At 43.0% G+C, this 20,810-nt stretch overlaps 1 protein-coding gene across 1 annotated transcript in view; it reads right to left on the minus strand.

Moving 5' to 3' along the window:
* LOC147747197 (calreticulin-like) overlaps positions 1 to 20,810 on the minus strand; it is a 166,136-nt gene that overhangs the window by 62,088 nt on the left and 83,238 nt on the right. The window contains exons 4-5 of the mRNA XM_086952424.1: positions 11,899 to 11,993; positions 8,881 to 9,090 (exon numbers count right to left, since the gene is read on the minus strand). Of these exons, the coding sequence (XP_086808550.1) occupies positions 8,881 to 9,090; positions 11,899 to 11,993 (305 nt within the window). The remainder of the gene's footprint in view (positions 1 to 8,880; positions 9,091 to 11,898; positions 11,994 to 20,810) is intronic.

The raw sequence follows: 20,810 nt of genomic DNA on the forward strand, positions 1-20,810 counted from the left end.
AACCATTGATTGTCCTGATGATGATCCGTAATTCTAACTGGATCGAAACGCCGTCGACAGTTAATGTAGTCTAAACACCAGTTCACAACCTTGTGCCAAAATTATGTTTTTTCTTACAACTGTGAAGCAAATTGATTCTATTCCCTTGCTCCTCTCTTTTCCAATTGCCTGAAAATTCCTAGTTTTATGTATTGTGAATTGTTTGTCTAAACCTTGTGGATACAGGACTGTGTCCCACTGTTTTATTGTTGTTTTGGTTATTTTTTTACCTATTACAGTATCGAATAAATTTTTGAAGTCCGGCTGGACTTCCTGTTCATTATAGCGCAGATTGTAGCCTATAATTATTCGAATGCCTATTTCCCTTTTGTCAAGGACCGTTGTTGTTTAATTATACTAATACCCCTGGCCCTTGCTTACCTAGTGGGTTCCCTTGTTTCTTTAAAAGAGTATGTTGCGCAATCGCTGGATTGCAAGGGATATTTTCCTATCTACTTCCTTCTGAAGTGGGTCCTTACTGTGTCCCCTTGTGTTGTGTTGTCACAGATATCCCTCCTGTTCTCTACAACGTATAGCATGTTTGTCCCTCCCCCAGTATACTCACTAGAATACATTCAGAAATCTGCGAAGGCCCCTCTCTGTTTTCGGACACAACTGACAGAACCCCCTCCACTGTACCATCGGCCTTGCCCGACCAATTAGAAAAATTAAAGAAAAAACATGTACGCTTAGAATTAATGACTCTCATGTTAAGGCAGTACCTAAAAGCAGAAATTATACCAATTGGTCTCATAGTACGTAACATTCCCGGTATTTTTACCGATAACCCCAAATACATTACTAGCTTTAGCCATATCGGCACTACTTGCTCAAGGCATTGGCTGGTTTTAGGCATTGAAATAGCTACGGAAACTCTTGCTGCCCTAATAGCCGAAATTGAAGATATCGAGAACAAAATCAAAGACGATAGTCTAGTTCCTGATACCAAAAAGCTCTTGGATCAGGTACAGAAAACAGTGGACGAGTTCTACAGAACTGAGCAAAACAAAAAAACAAAAAAGGTTAATAAGGACATTAAGTCCTTCCATATTGAGACTGCATACCCTTCCTTCAGAAAGATTTTTATACAAATCGTACCTATTCCAACCCACGCAACTCCAGACCTTGGGGTAGGTTCAACCAGCGCCAAACGTTGGTTGGGTTTTCTGACTCCTCTGTAGACCAATCTGAAAACTCAGACTCCAGTGACAACTCAGGCCCCTCAAATAGAAACCCTGCTCCAAATAGGAATAATTTTTAGACAGAGGCCAATCGAATCCACCAGCCAGAGGCAAAGCCAAACGAGTTTCCCGCTGGCACAACCCTCCCGGGGAGCGTCAAACCAGTCAGAAATTCTACCAGTGGTAGGCATTACCATGAGGGATACACAGACTATCCCGATTTTTAACCTATCCACACACACTTTATCCAGTGTTGAATCTTCGCTTCTCAGTAAGGGCCTCTCTTTTGTGCCTACAATACGCACTGAATTTTTAGAGCTCCAAACAGAAATTCTTAGGTTCTTCCGGAAGGTTCGCCTGGATGCTTTCTTTCAAATGAACCCCGCACCTGTGGTTGTTTCTAACACCCCATTTAGACCACCGTCCACTTTTTCCCCCACAGCAGGGATGATACCATCAGAGGTTATAACCTTTGAAAAGATAGTTAGAAAGGATTTGAACACCTTAAAGGAAACAAAAAAATTAATTCCTTATAACTTACCATTAGTAGAAAAGAAAGCCATTCAATCATTGAAAAATTTGGACACACTTATCATCCAAAGTGCGGACAAAGGTGGCGGTATTGTCTTGCAGAATAGAGATGCATACACTGCAGAAATTCTCAGACAACTGGCCAACACCGACCACTATATGAGACTTCCCACCAATCCCACCAAGGAACTACAGATTTTGATTTCGAAAGTCACCACAGAGGCTCTGGAATTAGGAATCATCAACCAAAAAGAGTTCCAGTTTTTAAACATTAAATCACCCAGAATGTCTGTAATCTACACGCTCCCCAAGGTACACAAGAGCATTTCTGATCCCTCAGGACGCCCGATTGTGTCGGGTTGTGGTTCTATTCTTGAGCCTTTGGGTAAATACATTAATTTCTTTATCAAAGATTTCATACCTGATACCCAATGCTATGTTAGGGACAGCATGGCCATGGTGAACCTAATTGAAGACACAACCTTCACCGTGGGTGACCAGCTATTGTGCACAATGGACATTGAGTCCTTGTACACAAACATCCCCCAAACTGCTGCCCTGTTGGTCATACGTGACATTCTCGATACCAGACCTAGACCTCATCGTGTTCCTTCTGTCTTCATCCTCCAACTGTTGGAAATTTGTCTGACTAAAAACTTTTTCTCTTTTGAACAGCAGTACTTTCAACAAGTGAAAGGTACTTCCATAGGGGCAATTTTTGCCCCCAACCTGGCAATACTATTCATGGATAAAATTGAGACCAACTCCATTTTAACACCATCCAACCCATTTTCGTCTGCCATTTCCACCTGGAGACGATAAATCGGTGATATTTTTTAATTTGGAATAGTGATGTTGACAGTTTCAATCAATTTATCCACTGGCTTAACAACAATTGCTGTGGACTTACATTCACTAGCACAGTTGACACCCAATCCATCCCCTTTCTGGACCTAAACATATATCATCTTGATGGCTCACTACACACAAGACTATATCGGAAACCTACGGAAAGGAACACGTTGTTATCCTATAGTAGTAATCACCCAAGAGCCCTTAGGGATTCCCTGCCCTACTCCCAATTTCACCGTATCAGACGAAATTGCTTTGCTAAGGAAGATTACTTCAAAGAGGCTGCAGTCTTATCTGAAAAGCTCAAAAATAGGGGCTACCCCAACAGGTTGGTCAGAACAGCTGTCAAGCGGGCATGGTACTGCCCGAGGGAGGTCCTCCTTTGTCTTAAAGAAAAAGAATCTAACGCTAGAATAGCTTGTGTAACTACGTTCTCTCCTGCTTCAAATGCGGTGAAAAAAAGCATAATCCAACACTGGCCAACCTTAAACGTAGGTGCCTTGCATTTTGACCGTCCCTTGTTTGCCTTCAAGAAAAGCTCCAATCTTAAAGACCATTTGGTCAGGGCTGCTTTACCAAACCCCCCCACTCTGGGCACAATAGACTCTCTGTGGACCCAAACGCCATTAGTGGGACATGTCAAATGTGGGTCATGTAACGCCTGTGATTATACCATTGAAGGGAAATCATTTGTATTCAATAATGTGACTGTCCATTGCAAAAGCTTTACCAACTGTAATAGCAGTGATGTAATATACTTGATCCAATGCCATTGTAAATTGATATATGTTGGACAAACAAGGCAAAAAATCAAGACAAGGATTTGTCAGCACCGCAGTCGAATTGGCTGCAAGATACCCAACGCTCCATTGGTGGATCACTTCACCGAAAAAGGACACAAAGACAATGATCTGAGATGGACTGTCCTTAAGTCTGTGAAACTACCACCGCGTGGAGGAGATATTGGACTCCTAATGAACAGAGAGGAACTAAAAATGATTCTACTTATGGACAGTATAAGGAGTGGACTTAATCGCAATGAGGATTGGACTCTCTGTTAGTCATTGCCTGCCCAATCTGATTCTACTAATGTAACTGTTTTTAATATAGACCTTGTCATTTATTGTCACCTGCATGGCTTGGAGCACTCACATCATAACCACTTGTTCGTGTTATGCACCCCCTTCACTGCGCCGGGGTTACCGTTCCAAGATGTCCGCCACAATTGTCGAATTCTGCCCTCTTCAACATGGCCGCCACTGTGTGCCTCTCCCAAACAATTCCCTCCCCAACATGGCCGGATCGCCTACTTCCTTAGGCACGCCCAACCCTCTGCGTCCTACCAGCGCGATTGGGCTCCAGAGACGCTCGTGGAAGTTCCATCGTGAACTTTAGGTAAGTGTTGTCCCAGTCCGTGGTTAAATTTTTTCGCCTTGCAACACTAACCGCTCAGCGGGTTGTTTATCTGTGTACAATTTCCCCCGCAGGTGCCTTATTATAGGTTCCCGACTGCTTATAATCTCCCTCCGAACCCCCCCCCCCCACCCGAGACCTGCACAGCAATTGGTAAGCGGCTCATGTTCTCGTTATCCAAGCCGGCTGGCACCATCACTACCCCTGTATTGTTTTGTGGCCAGTAGGGATAGCGGATCCCTTACCCTTAATCTTCTCCCCTGCAGGTACCTCATCACAGGTTCCTTGATAATTGTGTATTATCGCCCATCGGTTCCCTCCCGAGACCCTTACAGCCAATTGGTAAGCGGGTCCCTTTTGGCACCTTCACTACTCATCACGCACCTCTAATGCTGTACTCCTGATTTTAATCACCAGTTTTACGATTCGCCCGGTATCCAGGGCCTTGCCATCTCAACCTTGAGGTAAGCCCTCATCACTCCTCACTCTTCCCGTTACTTGGGCTGTTGACTGGGCCATGAATTAACTCCGGTATTAATCCTCTTAGGCTCCTGTATCCGGAAGCCCCACGACTATTAACTACTCAGAACCAATTCTCCAACGCCTCGATTGTCTAACTATTCTCTCCCCGAGGTAAATATATACCCCAGGCCCTTCACCACTGTTCATCCTGACCAGAGTATGTACATGAGTATGATTGACACTCGATTGACACCATCACACACTTTTGGTTGTCCTAGCCCAACGCATCGATATGCACGCATAAGTTTGTTGCACTAAGCGCCGTGTTCGCCTGGCACTGACTGATTGACACTTACCCACACGAATGACAGGTACCACCTTAAGCATGGTATGGCTACCTGACTGTTTCTTCCTCTGGGAGTAATACAGCTTGCTAACAATTACCCTATGTGTCCCTTTGTTTCCCCTAGTATATACAGGCTGGTAAATTCAGGCAAACCATTGCTTGTCCTGATGATGATCCGTAATTCTAACTGTATCGAAACGCCGTCGACAGTTAATGTAGTCTAAACACCAGTTCACAACCTTGTGCCAAAATTATGTTTTTTCTACATGTGTGAAGCAAATTGATTCTATTCCCTTGCTCCTCTCTTTTCCAATTGCCTGAAAATTCCTAGTTTTATGTATTGTGAATTGTTTGTCTAAACCTTGTGGATACAGGACTGTGTCCCACTGTTTTATTGTTGTTTTGGTTATTTTTTTACCTATTACAGTATCGAATAAATTTTGAAGTCCGGCTGGACGTCCTGTTTATTATAGCGCAGATTGTAGCCTATAATTATTCGAATGTCTATTTCCCTTTTGTCAAGGACCGTTGTTGTTTAATTATACTAATACCCCTGGTCCTTGCTTACCTAGTGGGTTCCCTTGTTTCTTTAAAATAATGATTTGTAGTGCCAGCATCCTTACTGCCAAGATTTTAGTCAGACAGGCTTTCCCTATAGTGCAATTGAGATAAGGTTGTGCCCTAAGTCCAACTTGACTTTCACTGTTGTATGAAGCTGCCAGGGCCCTTAGTGGTGGAGTGGTATTAATTGTTTGCATGTGAGTCATGTACTTTGTGGACAATAATGCTGATGAAGCCAGGGATGAAGACCTGAACGGAATATCCAAAGATGTGAATAGATTACACTATACCCTAAAAATGCCACACTGTTGTATACTTGAAAGTATTATGCATAAGGAATGAGGAATGGCATGTATATGGAAAAGGAAAAGTGAATACAGTTTGTTTTTAAAAAAAATGGTTGGGAGGCAGCTGTAGACATTTTGGCAGCTCAATTAAGAGTGGGAGACATAAAAGAAATGGTATGTGGTGGTCACTAAGGAGTATGCTCAGTGCAACCTTGCAATGGCTTTTGTGTGTAAAGTGGCACAGCAATATGGAACAGTCTATAGTGGGTGTTCAATGCAGGTGTCTGCATGTTTATTAAAATGTTTTGATACTACCAGGCTTCTAGAGGACTACTGGAGTTAAACAAGCTCCCCTTTGGCACCATATGACAGCATATTGAAACTAATACCTCCTCCGATGCAGGAGAGACCACAGAGTGGAGTAGGACCCAATGGAAGCTAACATGGTAGATGCTTTCTCAATTCCTTCAGAACAGGGAGTATTCTGAGGTATTCTCAAAGTCTTGACCACAATAGATATTTTGTGTAGACAACAGCATTCATGTTCTTCTCGAGAGATGGTTCATGAAAATGTGACCGTGAAATGTTAATAGGCCCTCTTTCAAGCGTAGGTGTAAATGTACGGTTGTTCATATATCCATCTTTCAATCTGCCACTTATTAGTTCTTTAAATCAGATAGATTTGTGGTCTACAGCCAGTAAGGCTAAACCATAATTTAATTTATATTCAGATCCTGTCTTAAAACAGGGATTCCTTCTTAGCCTGAGGCCAATGGATTTCAGCAGCCAACAGATAACAATGGTCTACGTAAATCAAGAGATCTTTCTTCCCCTAGTTCAGATCTAAGAAGTCTGAATGGACTTCTTATGTGTGACTAACAACCAGCTGATGTAACTCAGGGATGAAATTATCAAATTGATAGAGCAGGGGGCCACCTGTTTCAAACAGGGGTTTAACCTAAGTGGTAGGGTATTACAAATAATATCTATAAATTATCACCTAATAAACAAAGATGAACGAGGAAGAAAAATAATGTTACCTGATAGACTGCAGGAAAAAGCATGAAGCCTACCAACAAAGTTTACACATTCCCCCAAGTAAAAGAAACCTGCAACGTACTCCATAACACTATATTTTGGGATATGTATGTCAAGGGTGAGATCCCTGGGTGGGAAAGGATTGGTGAGCCAGTGTTTAATGTAAACCGAGCTGGTATCTGTTCTGCTGGGGATTCCACCTCCCAAGAAGCTTGTTGGGTAATGGAAGAAGCCTGCTATTACCTGTGTTTAGCTGATTGTGCCAATGCAGGAACTCCCTTCTTCTGGGTGATAGTAACACTCTTGTAGCCAGGACCTCTTGCATGGAGGTAATGAACATTCCTTCACACATCGGCACAAATGACTGAAAAGTGGGCCAGCAGGCTTTCCCCATGTAGTGATAATGCAGTGACAATGCAGGAAATATGCCAAGAGAATTGGAGGGGCACCCAGGATTCACATGTAGCAGACCCTATAAGATAATCCTATCCATCCGAGGACGATAAAAGACCGGCCTCATCGGCCAGTGGGCTGTTCAATATTTCACTTGCCTTCTACGAATTACCACAGACCAGTGCGGTTGGTGGAGCAGAGATTCAGGAACAGAAGTCGCTTGGATTCCCATTCTCCCAGCCAGACTCAGGAATAGGGCCTGGGCTTGAGAAGGTGTTTCTATGACTGATTTGTGTGATAAAAACAGTCTGCCGGTCTGATGAAAGGGGATGGGCTCAGCTCACAAGGTGAAAGATTTTACATCATCCCAGGAAACAGAGAGCTATCTGCTAATACCTGTTGGAGGAGACTGTGGAAGTGTGAATGCTTTAAAATACAAAGAGACTCAAGGCAGTTGCTGAAGCTAGGGGAAACAGAAAAATACTGTCACTGAAGTTGAAACTAGCTCATCCCTAAACACTTCCCTGTGCTTTGGGATCCTGTGGGTGCTTCCAGTTACCATCTGTAGTTGGAGATTATCTTGTTGGAGAATTAACCATTTGAACCCAAGACCAACACAGTATCCAGCTTTGCCTTTGCTTGTCCTGCACCATTAGCAAACCGTGCAATCCCATGGGTGCCCTTCTATTGGAAATGCCAGATTGCGACGAGTGGACTCTAAAGTACAGGTCCTCACCCCTTTTTGTGTCATCAGAGGGTATAGTGGACTTCTGGGACCTTCACTAGGTTAGTTCAGTAGCTACTGGACTACTGTGACTCCAGTAAACGTGTGTAGACATCAAGCTCCCAAACAACACCCCTGATACCAGCTGAGCAGTGTCCCTTCCAAGGGGGTGGGCAATTTAATGCCTTTGGGTGGTGAAACAGTGGGTGGACCGGTTAAGTTGACTTTATTTCAATTGCAAAAGCCAAATCACTGAAGGAAAACATTGGTACAGTTGATCTAGCTTTTTAGAGTAACCTTGTGCAACATGGAATGCATATATCAATGTTAACTTGTTTTATAGTGCCTAGTGTCTAGGCGCTATAATAATGTGTGGGGTCAGAACTTTGGTCCAAAGGGTCATAGAGAGTTCCGATTTTCACTGTGTATGTTAATTTTGTTTTTACAAAATGTTTCTAGTGTGTATTAAAGTACATTTCCTTTATAAAGTAAAGCAATGACTGGACACTTATCTTATTAACTGGTATTACTTGGTGACCTGTTTCCTGACTCATCTCACCTCCTTGAGTAAGCCTGGGACTGCTCTGTGACTCTACCCTGAGAGAGTCTAGTGCTGGAGAGAAGTACTTAGTTATCAAGTTATCCAGTTCGGGGTCCAGTAGTACTGGGAGCTACGGTCACTTGTAGTGAATGACTCAAATTGATGCTGCAGTAACCCAAGACCTACCGGGTGACCCTGGAAACTGGTCAAGTACAAATACCACCTTACAATAGCCATACAGGGAAATATTTATAATGCAGGGGTTGGTATTTCTCTTTGGAAATATTCCCTTGAAATTACGAGTTCATGTGACATGTGCACAGGGAAAAAGTATACATAATTTATAATTGTGATTCAGCTGGTGATTCCTCTTACTGGCTGAACTTAGATATAAACTGCACTGGTAATGTGGGCCTAAGTATCTTTGCAGTATATATATATTGTTTTATAAATAAGAGAATTAAAAAGTATATAAGTAGGAGAGTAAAAGTCTTCTCTAGTAGTCTACTCACTTCTGGCCTGCTGTCATCTGGATCCTCAATCTGTTCTCGTTCATCCCAGTCCTCTGGTTTTGTTGCATTAGGGTCCAGAATTCTTTTTGCCGGAAGAAAATCCCAATCCTCTTCTAGCGTTCCAGACTCTACTTGTGCATTGTCAATCTTAACTTCATAGGTATTATTAGGATGGACTATTAGAGTGTAGAGGTGAGTGAATTCATCATCCTTGTGGGGGAGAATGGAAATTAAGAGAAAAACAAATTACATCATTGGTCACTTGCCCTGGGATGAGTACAGTGAGTACATGACAACTGGAAAATCAAAACACACACGACAACAATGTAGATCAATGACGCAATACAAATGGCCTCAAGCGTCCTTTTGTACCACAGCTTTTAGCGTTTTTCTGATTCTTAGGTGCAGAGAAAACTTGTAAGGCCAAGCAGCGTCACAGTATACTGGCTCCCCCACGTGGCTAAAGTTTAGTGATGCATTTGCTAGATTCAAAAACATGAAGTAACATTTTAACTAGCTGGATTTAAGAAATGTGTACTTAGTAGTTTTTCAGTCGGAACAAAATAGTTTTTATAATTTGTAGTGCTGGTGTTGGAGAAGTTGTAGATGGCAAATGTATTGTAACAACCGCAGTAGTTCGACTTTGAATGTTTTTGCTGCATTGCTTAGACTCAGGGCATCACACAAGTGATAAAACGCATATCAACCCTAAAGTTTCGACCACAACATTTGGACTACATGATACAATAGAAAGAACTGCATTTGTGGTCTTTACCACATTATTTGTTTTTATTTATATATGAACTATTTTCAGCAGAAACTCTATAATTAGGGCTTGATTGAGAGTTCAGCAGCAAGGTAGGACCACTGTGAACCAGAGGTCTGTCCCTCCCATCAAACGTCTGGTTCCCCTGCTCAATTTTGGCTTGGGGGAAGTACTAGGCTTACACCAGTGGACCATCTTCTTGCTCCGCCAGTGCAAAGCTCTGACTTGATGGCCTGTTCGCGAAAGGGCTGTGAGGTCACACTGAAGATTAACCTGCCGATTTGGGGAAGGGCGACTAGCACTCAATTTCCTGGACTCAGGCAGGAAAAAGTAGGATGGCCTCTATGCCCATTACCTGCTCAACGGAGCACAGCCCACGGGTATGGAAAAAAGCCATGTGTTACTAGGAGCTGAGGCGGAGAACTGATCATCCCAGCATGGAAACTTATAAAAAGGGTTGTGTTTTTAACTTCTAATGTTGACCAGAGGATTATGGGTTTACAATGTTCATAGATGATTGGCACAAAAAGCCTTTAAAACGTAATTAATGGAGAAGCCAGGCTTTAATTCCACTGTAGGTAGCAAAAAAACAAGTAGATAACGTCACAGTTCCTGAATTACTGTTTGGGCTATGCAGTTTAATATGTTGTTACTTGTGCAAATCTGTTTCCTCAAGGGATCATCTACTTTTTTGGTATCATGGCATATGAGGTTTTATTAAGTAAGGCATTGTAAATGTTAACAGCTCTACTGCGCCTTTGTAGGTATTTTAAAAGTTTAAAAGTTAACAGCACTACTCTACGGTGCCTTTGTAGGTTTGCTCAGGACTTTTAAAAGTCAACAGCGCTTCTGAAGTCAGTGCTCAGCTTTATAGCCAAGGTTGTGAGCCTGGGGAATCTCAGTAGGGCCTTTAAAGAGGATCCCACTCTTTTATTCAAACGTATTGCAGATCTTCCTGAAGAAATACCCAGAAAGAGCAGTGTCCCTCCTTGTCCAGGCTTTGTGACATACACAATTCTTTGCTTTGTGACTGTACCATCATTCAGATGTGGATTGAAGATTGGGACTGAATGCTTACTGTCATCCACTGAATATCAATATCAATCAGAAGACTAAAGTGACAACAGCTGGAGATACCTCCAGTGCTAGCTGTTGGTGGTTAAGTATTCATTGTTGCTGAAAAGAGTTATAGAATGTCAATATGTGGGTGCTCTAATGCATCAGCATTTGTGTGGAAAGAAGTGTTATGCAAGTGCACCATCTCAAAGCTTATGCGGTGGCACTCAGCTTTGACTGAATGTGCCCTTTGGCAGACAAACTAGGAGCAGAGCCAGACACCAATGAACATTCAAAACTAAATGCAAAGCTGATGTGTCCGAGGTGCTGCAGCACGTTCTTGTCTATAGTGCCATCATGAATGCTTGGCCTGGACTCCTCAGGCCCTTGCATGAATATTGTTATGTTATGTATAGCACTGTATATATAAATGGCGAAATACATTTTATTGTCTGATTAATTAAAGTCATCACAAAGCGATACATTACAATACATTTCTTAGGATCAAACATATAATACTTTTGTAGGAACCATACAACGCTGTGGGATCACTCGATTATTCGATTTAGAGCTAAAACACATAACATTCATCAAGGTTAAAAATAAATCTACATTTGTTCTAACCTGTAAAAAAAACATACAGGTACCAAGTGCTTATAGACAATATATATGCATAAACGTTCATCAAAGTTAGTGATGCATCTAAGAGCCATGTGAAATTATTCCACAGTCCAATTAATAACAATTCATATATAGATTTAATCATGACAAAAATAAAACAGCATTGATCTTAGCCCACAGAGAGCCATACAAAGTGCCAGGTGCTTGAAATCATTATGTACATTAGGATAAAGCTACATTTGTTCTGGCTCGCAAAAACCCATACTGATTACATCAAAGTGCCAAGTGCTTATAGACATTATACACGTAAAAGTTCATCAAGGTTAACGAAGTGTCAATAGCACTGTACTAGGCCTGCATTTATTTGATGAAAGTCAGAAAAAGGCAAGCACAAGGCTTAGACCCCTGCTCAGATATTTGAACCAGTGGCTTCAATGGCACTACTCAGTGTTATGACATTGAATCAAGTCGAGACAGCGCCATTGTAGTGTTTTCTTTGCTTATTACAAGTAAGTTCACTGGATTATATTACAGTTTTTAAAATGAAATGAGAAAATAAAAAGTACAGGCTTTACCTTGCATCGAATGTCTTTACTGATCAAGTGGTTCTTGTCTTTGTAGTTAAAGATAACATGAACTTTCTTGTTTCCTGTTCCACAAATATCAGGACCTAGAAATAAAGGATGTTTTAGTGAATCCAGCACATTTCATACAAAAAAAATAATCACTGTATTACAGAAACAATTTTTGTTACAGTATTTTAGACTTACAAAGCTGTCACAATGAATTTCGGCCAGTAGCGCCTGCTACTGGCCAAAATTATTATTACATGTGGAAAACCACATTCCTGATCTTTCCCTCTCCAGACATTAATCAGCAACAAGCTGCCAAAATGCTAGGGTGGAAATAGAGGCAAAATGAGAAATTAGCAAAGTGGTTGGGTGTGGTAAAACTGATTCCACAGTAATTTCCCATTTGTCATGGTATCCATGGAGTACAACCCAGAAAACCATTGTGTCCTTGCATCCTCGAAATACTATGGTGTCAGTAATTTCAAGAGTGACAATAACAGTATTGTATTCTAGGCCCAAACATAGGGAGAAAAGTGTTTGGTGCATACGTTTAATTAGTTTGTGTTTTTTTATGCTCACCATCAAATAATTCATAAAAGAAACACAAACGTAACATTAGTGAGGAGTATCATCAATCAACTGAGTCCTGGGTTGACAAAAGCAAGTTATGAGTTATCACAACTTTTACATTAAACCCGGGGCTCTCAGTACAATGCAGTACATTGATTATACAGTCGCAGCACATTGTGGTAAATAAATTTACCCTATCATTTTTCCGCATAATTATCATTACAAGACAGCTCATTCAAATGAGAGGCAGAGTCCGTGGTATCTGAGTCATACGGGTTTTAATGGACAATGAACCTCGAGGTTGGATATCATGTTCCGTCACCACTAGGGTTCGGGAAGGGACAGTCAACGTTTTATTAACATTACACATTATATATAGTAAAGTAACATAATTGAATCCAATACAGTAGGCGTAACAGGTGAAAAGAGCGAGATAAGAACACATGTGCGTAAGAGGAGGCGTGAAAAAGAGGCGTACACATGGGCGTGCACTGTACATGTCAGAGAAACGTCACAAGAATCGTCACATGTGGGTGGATGTATAGAGAAAGTAGCAGGATCAGCAGAAACCCTTAACCCGGATGCGCGCGCAACTAGCATGACGTGAAACTGGGGGGCTTTGACTTTAGCACTAGTGGAGTAGACTGGTGTCTGGAGTGTCAGGGCAACCTGTACCTATATCATATCTGGTATCTTATGTTTGGAGGATGTAGTGTCTGAAGTAAAAGGTCTCTCGGGCAGGAGCCATCCCATACTGAAAGCTAGTGCGTGCATACGTGTCTGGGTGCAACGTGCGGAGCCATGGGCCTACCATGGTAACGGAGCCAGTAAATCACTTGCAAGGGAGACAGAAAAAGGCCGGGCCCTTTGCTCTGCAGCCGGGAAGCTGTTTACCTATTTCACTAGACTGGAATGTGTTTTCGAGGAGGCTGAGCAGATAACTGTAGGTAAAACATGAATTTGGCAGACAGTCCAGGCCGAGCCGGGCACCGCTGCGCTGGCAGGAAGTAAGGCAGGGGTCAGGGATGCACACAGCCCTCGGAGACAGGAGAGATGAGGCAGAGAGGCCACATTTAAGGGCCTAGCTCGACTGGGCCAGGAAACATGGAGAAAAACGTGTGCGAATTTCAGAAGTGCACCATGTAAAGACGTTGGCACGGCATGTTTAGAAACTGAATTATCGATCCATTCCAGGTGGATCTGGTAGAGGACATGTTAACGTTGGACGCAAATGTATTTGCGTCTTCATATTCGGTCATGGAGGGAAATTACATGTACTTTAAGCACGTACATGGAGACGTTGGGGTACACGTTAGGGGACATACTCGACCATAAAAATTTCAATTACCTCATTCCCTCCTTGTTCCCTACGTTCCCTTCAGGATATATCTATCTTCATGAGTCCATCTATCTGTTCATATAACATCATCTGCTTGTCTCTTTTCATACGGGCACGAGAATGTGGACTCGGATTGGGAATACATGATGTGGCGCACAAGCCGCAAATCGCTGGCCCACATTGCAGACATAGACAACAACTGAATACTATGAGCAGGGCAATTCCTAGGAATGACAATAGCTTCCATCCCCAGGCAGACACTACACTCCAGAACCAACCGGACCAAGTCCAGGAGCCTGGATTCTGGTGTATCAGGTGAGCTATTTCGTGAAGCCTGGTTATGGCCTTATACACGGATGGCGCGTTATTTGGAATAAATACGCAACAACTGGATCCGATGACTCTACAAGCCCCACCCCTATCGGCCAGGATGACGTCAAGGACAAGGCGGTTCTGAAGAACAACAAGTCTCATAGCAGACTGCTCTTCTGTTAAGTTACCAAGGGCAGAAGTAGTTTCGTTCACTACTGCTTCAAGGATTCTGGTCAATTTGCGTATCAGTTTACTATTGGAGACAGTGCCTAAATAAGGAAAGAATCCTTTATTGAAATCTGTGTATTGTTCCCATGTGGTTTCAGTCTGATCGACTATTGGGAGATCTCTCTTCTGTCTAACGTGAGTGAGGCGGGAATTTCTATGATAATCAGATGGGGCTAGAAAAATAGGTGGCAGTAGGAATGCAATAAAACAAGTACCATCCCAGTCTGGAGGTAAACGTATATAGGCAGTCTGACCACAAATGAAATAGGAATGTCGGGAAGCTTTGAAAGTAGACTTGCCTTTATCACTGAATTCGACAACAGTATCACAATCACTGTGTCCTAGATGTACTGAACCATTCTTTCTGACGCATAATTCACCTTTAACTGGTAAAACTGCAATAGACGGCAAGTCCGATTTAGTCTCAGACTGCACGTTCAGGATCATGAGGTTAAGTGTAAAATTACCTAATCCATACACTTCATTTTCTAGATCGGTCCCTGTCCTTTGGGGAAGACCCTCCTTGTCTGGGAAACATGCTTTATGCATAACTGTGTTTAGGTCTCCCCATATCCAATTGCCTTGGGAAACCTGGGACTTACTATCTAGGGAAGACATTAAAGTAAACCATGCACCACAGGAACCATTATATGTGAACGGGTAAGGAAAGAGGGGCAGAGCTCCCTTGTAGTTCTGATAGGGAGGGAGTCGGCCACATATCCAGCAATTAGTGGCATTGCTGGTCTGGTGAGAATGGTGTAACATACGAATGAATGTATTGTTGCGCATCGCTAAACGATAGGAAAGCTCATGTTGGGCAGTTCACTAAACGTGTGCTCTGCAGTGTCATTAGAAAAAGAATGTGCAATAGGAAAGAACATATGTAACATCCAACTCGTGCAGATAACCGTAAGACTCAGAAAAAACATAATGAGTAATGTTATAACACAACGGCTTCGGAGATTTTTACAATATTTCTGTTTCTTGATCTCCTGTCTATCTCTCTCTCTAGTGGGGTCTATCTTGTACATGTCAGGAACCTGTCTAACCGCTTCACCCAGGAGGGGACTTAAACAATTAAACTGTCTGACTTACTAGACCTCAACTTCATACGATACTCCTGTTGCGGAGTTAACTCTAGCAGGGGGAGTTTAGACTCAGTCTCTGGAAGTGGGGGAGTGGGCAGTCCTTAAAGGGAGAGTCTGGCAACAGTCCGTGAACTTTTTTAATATGGCTCGAGTGCAGCCATCCCTTTCTCCCCTCCACTTTTACGGCAGTCCTTGTAGATAACAAAACCAACTTCGGCTGCTTCCATCTGGGTTCCAGCGGACTCTTCCGGTCGAAGTTCCTTACGAGAATCAGGTCTCCTGGGCGGACTTCATGTGGCTTTACTTGGGTGTTGTCCGGAAAGGCAGCCGCGACCTGTGAACGACAAGATTGTAGTGCAGACATCAATGCAGCCAAGTAATCCGTCAGCATAGTACTGTCAACATCTGTGATCTTACGGGGCATAGGCGTCCCCCACATATTCGGAGGCCTTCCAAAGACCACCTCATACGGGGATAGCCCTGTCCTAGAATGAGCTACCATTCGCATGTAAAAGAGTGCAACTGGCAAGGCAACTATCCAATCTACACCTTTCTCGGCACATATTTTGGCAAGGCGGGTTTTCAGAGTCTGATTATGTTTCTCTACGAGACCTGCGGCTTCAGGATGTCGGACACAATGGAACTTCCACTGGTAACCTAACAGGAGTGATACCTGTTTCATTAACTCGGACGAGAATGGCTGTCCATTATCAGAGTACACGACACGGGGCAAACCGTACCGCGGGAAAAACTCACGTACCAGCTGTTTGGCAGTGGTTGCAGCAGTGTAATCGGGGACTGGATATGGTTCTGTCCATCGGGAAAGAGCACATACAACTACGAGGACATACTTAAATCCTCGACATCTGTCCATCTGGATATAATCCATCTGGAGGACTTCAAAAGGATGGTCAGGAGGATGAAATCCACCCTGTTCCACGGGGACACCTTTTCCTGGATTGAACTGACAACAGATCATGCAAATACGCACTTTCTGTTTTGCTGCTGCTCGTAAATGTTTGTTGTACCAGAGATTCTGTAAACTGTCTTTCTCTCCTAAGTGTGCTGGACTATGTGCTGTGTTAATTATGACTTGAACCATAAAGTCGGGGAGGAACCATGTGGCTCGTCCCTTCGTCATCCATCCCTGATCTGTTCGGATCCCTCCTTGTTCAGTCCATTTCTTGATTTCGTCTGGTGTGGCATGTGTCTGTATGTTGAGTACATCTAGAATGGGATCCTTAACTGTCAGGCAATGTGTCATTGTGGTCGAATCAATCTTAGTCATGTTAGTCGGAATATTTGTCTGAGCTGTGAATTTGGCTGTACGATCTGCCAGGTCGTTACCCTGGGAAATAGTGTCGGTGACTTTAGTATGTGCCTTGCACTTCATGATGGCTATGGCTGTAGGCAAGTGTATTGCTTCTAACAGAGCTTGAATAAGGGGACCATGCTGGATCTTGGTACCGTGAGAAGTTAAGAAACCTCTCTCTTCCCAAAGAACTCCGAAGTCGTGAACGACTCCGAATGCATACTGTGAATCTGTGTATATGTTAACTTTCTTGTTCTTGGCTATTATACAGGCTTGGGTCAGAGCAATGAGCTCTGCAGCTTGAGCAGATAGTGTGTCAATACGGTGTGTTTCTATGATTTCAGTTTCAGTGGTCACTGCATAGGCGGCCACTAATTCTCCTGTGCTTGTTCTCATACATGAACCATCCACGTAAAGTGTCAGGTCTGGGTCGGTCAATGCAATGTCTGTCAAGTCTTGTCGGGGCTTCGTCCACTGTATTAATGACTTCAACACAGTCATGTGGTGCTGGATCTGGGGTACCCGAGGGTAACAATGTGGCAGGATTGAGTATGTTGCAGCGTCTGATTTCTATGTGTGGCTGGAACAGTGTCAATTCATAACCTGTCAGTCGTGCTATGGTCAAGTGTTGAGTCTGAGTACGGTTCAGAAGGACTTCCACAGAATGTGGAACTTGTACTGTCAGGGGATGTCCTAACACTATTGGATCGCTTTGTCTGATGGCTAGAGCTGTTGCTGCAACTGATTTCAAGCATGCAGGCAGAGCCTGGGCTACTGGATCCAATGTACTAGAAAAATAAGCACAAGGCTTGTGATGTCCTGCTTGATCTTGTGTGAGAACGGACAACGCTGTGCCATCGCGTTCAGTGACAAAAAGTGTAAAAGGTTTGCTGTAACATGGTGTCGCTAGAACTGGTGCTTGGCATAAGGCTTTCTTCAAGTCATTAAAAGCTTGTGTATGTTCCTGAGTCCAAGGGAGGACAGTCAAAGTCGCTGCCTCCTGTGTTGTCAACTGTATGAGTGGCTTGGCTAGAAAGGCATACTGGGGAATCCATTGTCTGCAGTACGAAGTGAGGCCAATAAAAGCCCATACTTGCTTTTGAGTCATGGGTTGTGGCAGATGTGCAATTAACTGGATACGATCTGGTGTTAACTGTCTACCCCTCTTGGACAGCAAGTGCCCAAGGTATACCACTTGCTGGGCATAGAATTGGAGCTTCGAAGGGGATACCTTGTGCCCCTTGTCGGCTAGGAAAAACAAGACTGTCAGTGACGCGCGCTCGCAGTCACGTTTGGTCCGTGCCGTGATCAGTAAATCATCGACATACTGTAGTAGAGCAGTGTCAGTAGGCATGTGAATACTGTCTAGTTGTCGTTTCAGTGCTTGGCTGTAAATACTAGGACTCTCCGTGAACCCTTGAGGTGCACGTGCAAATTTAAAGCTTCGGCCATTTAAACAGAATCCGAATAAATATTGGCTGTCAGGATGAATGGGGACGCTAAAGAAGGCGTTCTTGAGGTCAATTACAGTAAAGAACGCTGCTTCGGAATCAATGGCAGTCAATAGGGATGAAATGTCTGGGACCACTGGGTACTGTGGTACTATGCATTTGTTCAGCTCTCGAAGATCGATCACCAAACGATAAACTGGAGGTGCATTCGGGTCAGTTCGTTTAAGAATCGGGATGATTGGAGAATTACATACATTGGAGTCGGTTTCTACAACTACTCCTTGGGCTATGAGTTAGTCAATAATTTTCAGTAAGCCTGCTACAGCCTCGGGGGGCAATTTATATTGTCGGATTCGGGGCAGTACAACACCTTGCTTGAGTGTAACACGATAGGGAGTAATGTGCATACAACCTACATCAGTTGGGCCTTGCGCCCATAAATGCTGTGGAACATCTTTCAATCTGACATCAAAATCTCTCAACACATAATGGCCTTTGAAATCACGAAGGAATAATCTCACTCCTTCCGGGGAACAACATATAACAGGTCCTAGAGCTTTCAGCGTTTTGATACCAAGTAAGTTTTCAGGACATGATTATGTAAGCAATAAATCTGTAGTACGAGACAATGGACCAACTGCAAGGGGAACTGGCTGTGATACTTCATTAACAATCGGCTTTCCTGAAAAACCAAGGGAAACATTCTGTGAGCCTGAGAGGGGTGCCCCTGGGACCTCGTCATGACTGATGGTAGTTCTGCTCGCCCCCGTGTCAATCAAAAATTTTCTGTCTTTCCCTAACACCTGACTATGTACATAGGGACCATCTTGATCTACAGGAACCTCGATAAGGGGCAAGCCAACCTCCCTCTCTAGGCTGTTTCATGTGTACTGCTGATAATCTGGATACTCGGATTGTGCATACTGATACATCTGTTGTGTGACGTGTTGTGTTGCGGCAATGGGTTGAGGTTGCGGTACAGCTACTGTCTGTTGCTGTGCATGTTGTGGAGCAGGTTGCGGATTCTGTTGAATGTTCTGCTGAACATATTCTGGTCTAGGCTGACGTGGTCTTTCTTTCGTTTTGCCTGTAGCAATATTGTGTCTGAGAACGGCACAATCACTTATAAAATGACCTGGCTGCTTGCAATAATTGCAATTTCCTTTAACAGGACCTGTTGGATGATTAGTCTGTGTGTTCTGCATGTTACCCCTCTTCTGACCATCTGCTCGAACAGACTGGGCAACTAATACTTTCATTTTAGTGTCCTTCATGCGTCTCTGTTCATGATCGTGTTCCTCTCTGATTCTATTCTGGTGGTACTGTAACATTTGTAACATTTGGGAAGGCGTGTTAGCTTGCCATGTACTTTCGACTTTCAATACTCTGTTCTTAACCTGTGGTAAGGAATTCTCTACTAATTTGGTCACAAAAAGATGTGGGAATGACTCGCTACTTGTTTTCAGGCCACTATTAATAATAAAACATTTCTCGAATCTTGAATAGAAATCACTAGTGTCTTCGTCTTGTTTCTGTTTGCAGGCTGAGATTGCATCCCAATCTTCCTTTTTAACTGTCAATAATCTAGGCAAAACCTGTACTAATAATCCTGGCAATGCTTTAGTTTTGTCCCCAAGACCTAAACCTGGGGTACGTCCTTTCTCTTCGTCTTCTAATTCAGCCCAAATAATCTTTTTATCTCCCACCTCCCATTCCTTTTCTTTCAGTTTTTCGTAAATCCCTGCTGGCAACAATACTTTTAACATTTTAAGAATGTCTGAATATGTGTAATCGCCCATAAGTAACATGTCTTTCAATTCACGGTGAAAATCTGCAGGATCTTTATCGTGACAAGGTACAATTTTCTTCATTTCCAATAATTCCATTTTAGTCAAAGGAGTGTATACGAATACGCGTTCAAGTGTATCATCTGGTTTCCGGATTGGATGTACTTCTCGTAAGGGGTTCTGTCTGTCTAGGTGATATGGTTGTCTTACTGGGGGTGGAACGGAAACAAGACGTGGAGTCAGGAAAGTTCTATATTTATGACGTTGTTCTAGAATGATGTCAATTAAATCGGTACGTAGACCTCTCCATCTTCTCAGGAGTAAGTCTTGCAATAGATTATACAATGGACCTGGATCAGATTGTTGGTTTTCATACTGTGTAATGAGATGTTGGGTCATGTAAATACCAGCTAGTCGCTGTTCTTCTGGAGTAAGACTTAAAAATGTTTGCACTACTAAATCATCTTTATATATACTGTCATCCCCGGCCCATTGGACTGCGGACAGGGCTAGTTCCTGATCACGTAAGGTAGTGAGTTCATGATAACCTACTCTTTCTTTCAGGATTTTGTCAGTAACTTGGAATATATGTTCAAGAGAGCATTGCTCTGGTATCGGGGAAAGGTAACGTTTCTTGCTTTCTGGACGAATGGGTCTGTCGAAAGGTCTATCAAGAGAATACTGTTTAGGGAGTTTCACTCTACCTACGTACGCTATTCTATCTTCTTTCTCGGCTGGAGTCTCTGTTTCTACCTCCTCCTCCTCCGAGGAGTCATCCTTGTCTGTCTCGGCTTCTTTTTCGGCTTTCTGTCTGGTATGTATCGCTAC

This window comes from Lissotriton vulgaris, chromosome 1_1, assembly GCF_964263255.1.
Source record: "Lissotriton vulgaris chromosome 1_1, aLisVul1.2, whole genome shotgun sequence".
NCBI lineage: Eukaryota > Metazoa > Chordata > Amphibia > Caudata > Salamandridae > Lissotriton > Lissotriton vulgaris.